The sequence below is a fragment of the Dromiciops gliroides genome, chromosome 2, assembly GCF_019393635.1.
Source record: "Dromiciops gliroides isolate mDroGli1 chromosome 2, mDroGli1.pri, whole genome shotgun sequence".
NCBI classification, from domain to species: Eukaryota; Metazoa; Chordata; class Mammalia; order Microbiotheria; family Microbiotheriidae; genus Dromiciops; species Dromiciops gliroides.
Genome location: NC_057862.1, coordinates 195951215 through 195957427, shown reverse-complemented (window position 1 = coordinate 195957427; position 6213 = coordinate 195951215). Strand labels below are relative to the sequence as shown.

Genomic DNA, 6213 nt, shown 5'->3' with positions numbered 1-6213 from the left:
TATTTGATGAATAGCAAGCTATTATAGATTCATGGTAATATGATCAAATCTCTGCTTTAAGATGACAGTATAATTTAGAGGGGAGAAAGACTATCTTCTGAAAACACAAAGTTGAAGGCTTTTAAGTAGTCCAGGTAAGAGAGCCTGGACTAGGATGTCTAGTCCAGAGAAAGATTTAATCTTAGAAATATTTTAAAGGAACCTTGGATAAAGGCTGTGGAATAGAGGGAGGAGTCAGAGATACTCCTATGACTCCAAAGTTTCTAGTCTAGGGACTGGGATAAAAGTAATTTGGGGTTAGGGAGAAAGATGACTTTGGTTCTGAATATGTTGTTTCATTGAAGTGGTGGAAGGACATACTGGAAAAGTCTTCTAGAACAATGGTGTCAAACTCAAATAAGAAAGGAATCCCTGCAAGCCATGTTTTGACTTAAAAAAAAAAAATTGAGGCAGCTAGATGGTGCAGTGGATAAAGCACCGGCCCTGGAGTCAGGAGTACCTGAGTTCAAATCCAGCCTCAGACACTTGACACTTACTAGCTGTGTGACCCTGGGCAAGTCACTTAACCCTCATTGCCCCGCAAAAAACCAAAAACAAATGAACATTATCTGTGTTGTATTTTTTTGTTAAACATTTCCTAGTTAACTTTTTAATGTGGTTTCACCCCCACTCAGTAGTTTTGGAGGCAACAAATTTGACACCTCTGTTCTAGACAGTTGGAAATAGAGGGTTGGAACACATGTAAGCAAGCAGTCAGATATGGAGTTATTGATGTAGGAATCACTTTAACAAACACCAAATGTTCTCTGATTCCTTTCTTATGTGTGTGTGTGATACCCAAAATAAATTGCAAGTTAGTAAAAGAACACCCTGCTGCCCTCTATGAAGTTTAGTGCCCTTTATGGTCAAGTCATTAGGCCCAAGTGAAGCACAGAATTGTGGGAATTAAATGAGGCAAAATAAAATAATTTTATTGATTTATACATCTTTAAAAATTTTTTTAACTACATTGCTGTACTTACTTGTTTTACACAGTTTGGCACTGAGTTCACAAGATTTGACATACATTCTTTAACACATCATGAAACCTTTTGTCACATTTGATATTAATATCTTTAGTGAATAATCCATTTACCCAAAGTTTTTCATGGAATTTAAATCAGGAAAACTTCTAATTCATTGAAGCATGTTTAGTTGCATCTCTTAGATACATTTCTTCACTTTTTATGTGTGGCATGGGATGTTGCAGAATTCCATTTGGGAATTTCTGTAATTCTGGGACAGTTCTGCTTCTCAGTATATCAGTATGTTAATCAGAGTTTATCATTACCTCAGTGAGGAAAGACTTTTGGCCCACTAGAAGTAAAAAAAATTCCCCCAGATTTTTTTATGGAAGATATTTTAGTCTTATTAAGATACATAGAGCTAATCACCTGCACTTCTGAGAATTGGTATAGCCTTGAAAGAAAAAGTGAATTTCATCAGTTAAAAACAAATCACTTTTTTTCCAATCTTCAACAATCCTGTATTTGTATTTAACAATAACAAGGTGTTTTTTTTTTTCCTTCATAGCAATGATGAACAGCTAGCTGTTTTTTTACTGATGGTCTTGCTGCTTTTCTAACTTCAGCGAGTCTACCCCACAGTATAGAGGAATTAGTAACAACCCCTCCAGTTGCCAGATCCCTCTGAAGGGCTTGGATTGTTTTTACAATTAAGTTGTTTTACAGCAATAGTTTATCAGTTCTTAACGGTGTTTTTCATTTTCAACTGTGCATTCCTTTAGGCTTGAGTGCATCTGATCCTTTTTTTGTTGTGGACTTTAATGATCCTTGTAATAGTTAATTTTACCACACCATCAGCTACTGCAATATCGATTGATAAGTCATTGAAGTATGTTCTTTAAGATCTATAATTTTTGTACATTTCATTGTAGTATTGGTGTTTTAGTTTAATTTTTTAAAATTCTGAATAATGAACACCAAAATTTTTTCCATATATAAAGTAGAACAGAAAAGAATTATATGTAAAACTGTAAATCTCTATTAAGTAAGTACAGCTCAGATTAAAAAAAAACGTAATAAATTCAATGTGTTGTTTACAAAGCTGCTATGACTGCTATTCCTTCTGAACTTCCTTTTTTCTTCTGTACATTTTTATTTATTTATTTATTTTTGTTTGTTTGTTTGTTTGTTTGTTTATTAGAACTTTGTGTTCCGAATTCTCTTTCTCCCTCCCCCAAGAACTCAAGCAATTCAATATAAGCTATACACGAGCAGTCATGCCAAACATTTCCAATTAGCCAGGTTGTGAAAGAAAACAGACAAAAACAAAACTTCAGATAAAGGAACTAAGAACCACAAAAAATTATGCTTTCAATCTGTATTCAGACACTATCAGTTCTCTCTGACTGCATTTTTCATAAGACCTTTGAGTTGTCTTGATCATTGCATTGCTGAAAATAACCACGTCCTGCCCAGCAGATCATCTTACAATATTGCTGTTATTTTGTACATTTCACGTTGCATCAGCTCATGTAGGTCTTTCTGGGTTTTTCTGATAGCATCCTGCTCCTCATTTTTTAAATAGTAAACTACTTTTAAATAGTACTTTAATCTCTTCTGTACATTTTAATAAATACTTAATCTTATTTTCTTTCCTCTTTTTGCAAACACTTTCCTCCCCTAACTCCCTTTACCTTCCTCCCATAAAGAAAAACACAACCCTTGCGATAAATAAGCATAGTCCAGCAAAACAAATCCATACTATTGCTGTGTTCAAAAATCTGTGTCTTGTTCTGTACCTTGAATTTATCAGCTCTCTTGTCAAGAGGTGCATAACACAGTTCTTCATCAGTCCTCTGGAGTTGTGGTTGATCATTAATCAATCAATCAATAAACATTTATTAAACACCTACTAAGTAGTAGGAAGTATAAAATCAAATGGGAGAAGACAACGTACAAACAAATATATACAAGCTATACATAGCAGTAAATAAGAAGTAATTAACAAGGGGAAGGCAATAGAATTAAGAGGGTACCAGGGAAAGCTTCCAGTAAAGGAAGGGTTTTAGGAAGCTAGGGAGGCCAGTAGGCAGAACAGAGGAGATTATTCTTTTTTAAAAAACAAGTATTAACATAAGTCAGTTAACAGTTATCTTAGTGAAATTTAGACTCATAAATCACCTTTCCGCATGGAACTAAAGACCTTGAGAGATTTCATGTGGGACATTTTGTTACTGTTGTTTCAGGGAGGGGTATGTTTTGGGTCCAGTGGTGAATGGAAAGATAATTTGGACAATGGAGGCATTGCCCCCGGAGAAACCTGGCCCAGGTAATGTGTTATAGGGTAAGGGGTTGTGTCTTTCCAGAAGGCACTGAGAGCTTAGGAATATGTGAAAAGTGGAGGTGGGAAAGTACCTTAAATTAAATTTTATCAACTTGAAGGCCCAATATAATATTTCATATGCTATATCAATATATTGGAATTTTCTGACATAGAAAGTCAGACCATCTTTAAAAGGTATTCCTGGAATATCATGGAACTCAAGAGATCATTTTTCCCAGTGATAATAGCAGGGGAAATCTACACATATCCAAAGGACTCATGATAGAAAAAGCTATCTACATTCAGAGAAAGAACTGATGGAGTCTGAATGCAGATGGAAACATACTATTTTCACTTTATCTTTTTTTGTGTTTTTTTCCTTTTTGGTCTGTTTCTTTCACAACATGACTAATATGGAAATGTTTTACCTGATTGCACATATATATCCTATTTAAAATTCTTATCTTCTTTAGGGGGGGGAGAAGGAGAAAATTTGGAACTCAAAATTTAAAAAAAAATGTTGGGGCAGCTAGGTGGCACAGTGGATTAGAGCACCGGCCCTGGAGTCAGGAGTACCTGAGTTTAAATCTGGCCTCAGACACTTAACACTTACTAGCTGTGTGACCCTGGGCAAGTCACTTAACCCTGATTGCCTCACTTAAAAAAAAATAATAAATAAATGTTTAAAATTGTCTTTTTGGAAAAAATAAAATACTAGTTTAAAGAAAGATATCGAGGGGCAGCTAGGTGGCACAGTGGATAGAGCACTGGCCTTGGAGTCAGGAGTACCTGAGTTCAAATCCAGCCTCAGACACTTAACACTTACTAGCTGTGTGACCCTGGGCAAGTCACTTAACTCCAATTGCCTCACTAAAAAAAAAAAAAAAAGATATCGAGATCTACATCATATAAGACCCAAAAGAATGAAATGGACACTTTGAAAACCAGCTCGGTAAGTTTGGTTCAATACAAGGAGACACTTCTCAACAATTAGATGTATTAAATGGGCTACCTCAGGAGGTAATAAGTTTCTTCTCACTAAAGAGCTTTAAGTCAGAGCTAAATGACCAATTTTCCGGGGTTTTATATACTGTAGGAATTTATGGTAATGAGTGGATTGAACTTTATGACCTGAAGCCCTTTTTAGCTTTGCTATCTTTTGATTAAAATACAGTTGTCAAGGGGGGCCGCTAGGTGGCGCAGTGGATAAAGCACTGGCCTTGGATTCAGGAGGACCTGAGTTCAAATCCAGCCTCAGACACTTGACACTAGCTATGTGATCCTGGGCAAGTCACTTAACCCTCATTGCCCCACAAAATAAAAATAAAAACAAAAACAAAAAACAATACAATTGTCAAGTAAACTTATGAAGCAAAGTTAAAATAGTGAAACTACAACCTAATTTTTCAGGTATCTACTAGTTATTGACCATGGTTCTAAATGAAGTGGAAAGACAGAGACAGAAGGCTGAAGTAAGAAATGAGTCATGAATCCAAGAAACTGCATCAGTTCCTTTAATAAAGCTCTGAACCAACAAAGCAGCATTACTGCTCGTCTGAGCTCATGCCAAAGGGATGAATGATGCTCAGTGGCTCTAGGTTATCTCCAGAATCATTCAGGCATGGGCAGAAGTAGGGGAGTAGTTTTTCAATAAAGGTGCTGCTGAAGGTATAAATGTGAGACATCTCTTCAGCGTTATAAAAGGACACCTGTCCTCCCTCATAATCCAAATATATTCCCACCTTTTTGAGGCTGCATTTCAGTACCATACTGAAGGAAGGCACATCCAGAGCCTTTAGTTCAACATGGTTTCTTAGCCGGAGAAGCCAGAACCCATCCATAGGAGTCAGAGGACAACAACCCTTCCGATTGATTGACTCTCTGACCACTCCCAATGTCCATTTGGTTTTCCTGGCTACTTCTACCTCCCAATACCATTTTCCGTTGGTGAAGCCTTCTAAACCAAGCACAGCCACACTCGAATCAAACCGCTCTGGATTGTCAGGAATCATCTGTTTAACGTCACCATGCCACACACTGGTTCGATCTTCAGATATCACCAAATTTGGGTGAGCTGTTTTGGGGTCCAGAGTTATCAGACAAAGGCCTAGGGAAAAAAATGAAAAGTTCAGGGCAAAGAGGCTGCCTAGATGTGAATGTACCTAGCCTTGCTAGTAATGGCACAAATACACCATTCCCCGCACCCTCCATATGACATAGATATTTAGGCACAGAGATAGGCAAGTTATTCAGTCTGACCTATTAGATTTATGAATAGGAAAAGAATTTATGAATAAGCAAGTGATAGCATTGTGGTATATAAAATGGATAATTTTTATTAAAAAGGTTTTGTACAAATAAAACCAATGTAACCAAGATTAAAAGGAAAGCAGATAATTGGGAGAGAAAAATTATAATTTCTTGGATAAAGGTCTCAAATCTCAATTATATAGAGAACTTTGTCAAATTTATAAGAGTATGAATCATTCTCCAATTGATAAATGGCTAAAGGATATAAATAAGCATTTTTTTGATAAAGAAATCAAAGCTATCTATAGTCACATAAAAATGCTCTAAATTATTATTGATTAGAGAAATGCAAATAAAAATAACTTTGAGCTATCTTCTCATACCTATCAGATTGCCTAAAATGATAGAAGGGAAAAATGACAGATGTTGGAGGGGATGTGGAAAAATTGGAACACAGATACACTGTTGGTTGAATTGTGAACGGATCCAACCATTTTGGAGAACAATCTGGAATTATGCCCAAAGAGTTATAAACTGTGTATATCCTTTGACTCTGCTTTACCATTATTTGGGAATGTCTCCCAAGGAAATTGGGGAAAAAGGAAAAGAACCTATATGTTCTAAAAAAATTATAGC

General features: G+C 36.0%; 1 protein-coding gene across 1 annotated transcript in view; it reads right to left on the bottom strand.

Moving 5' to 3' along the window:
* Nucleotides 1–4871: 4871 nt before the first annotated feature.
* The window catches only part of TRIM69 (tripartite motif containing 69), a 47726-nt gene continuing 46384 nt past the window's right edge, over nucleotides 4872–6213 (bottom strand). The window contains exon 7 of the mRNA XM_043980570.1: nucleotides 4872–5434. Coding sequence (XP_043836505.1) covers nucleotides 4872–5434 — 563 coding nt within the window. The remainder of the gene's footprint in view (nucleotides 5435–6213) is intronic.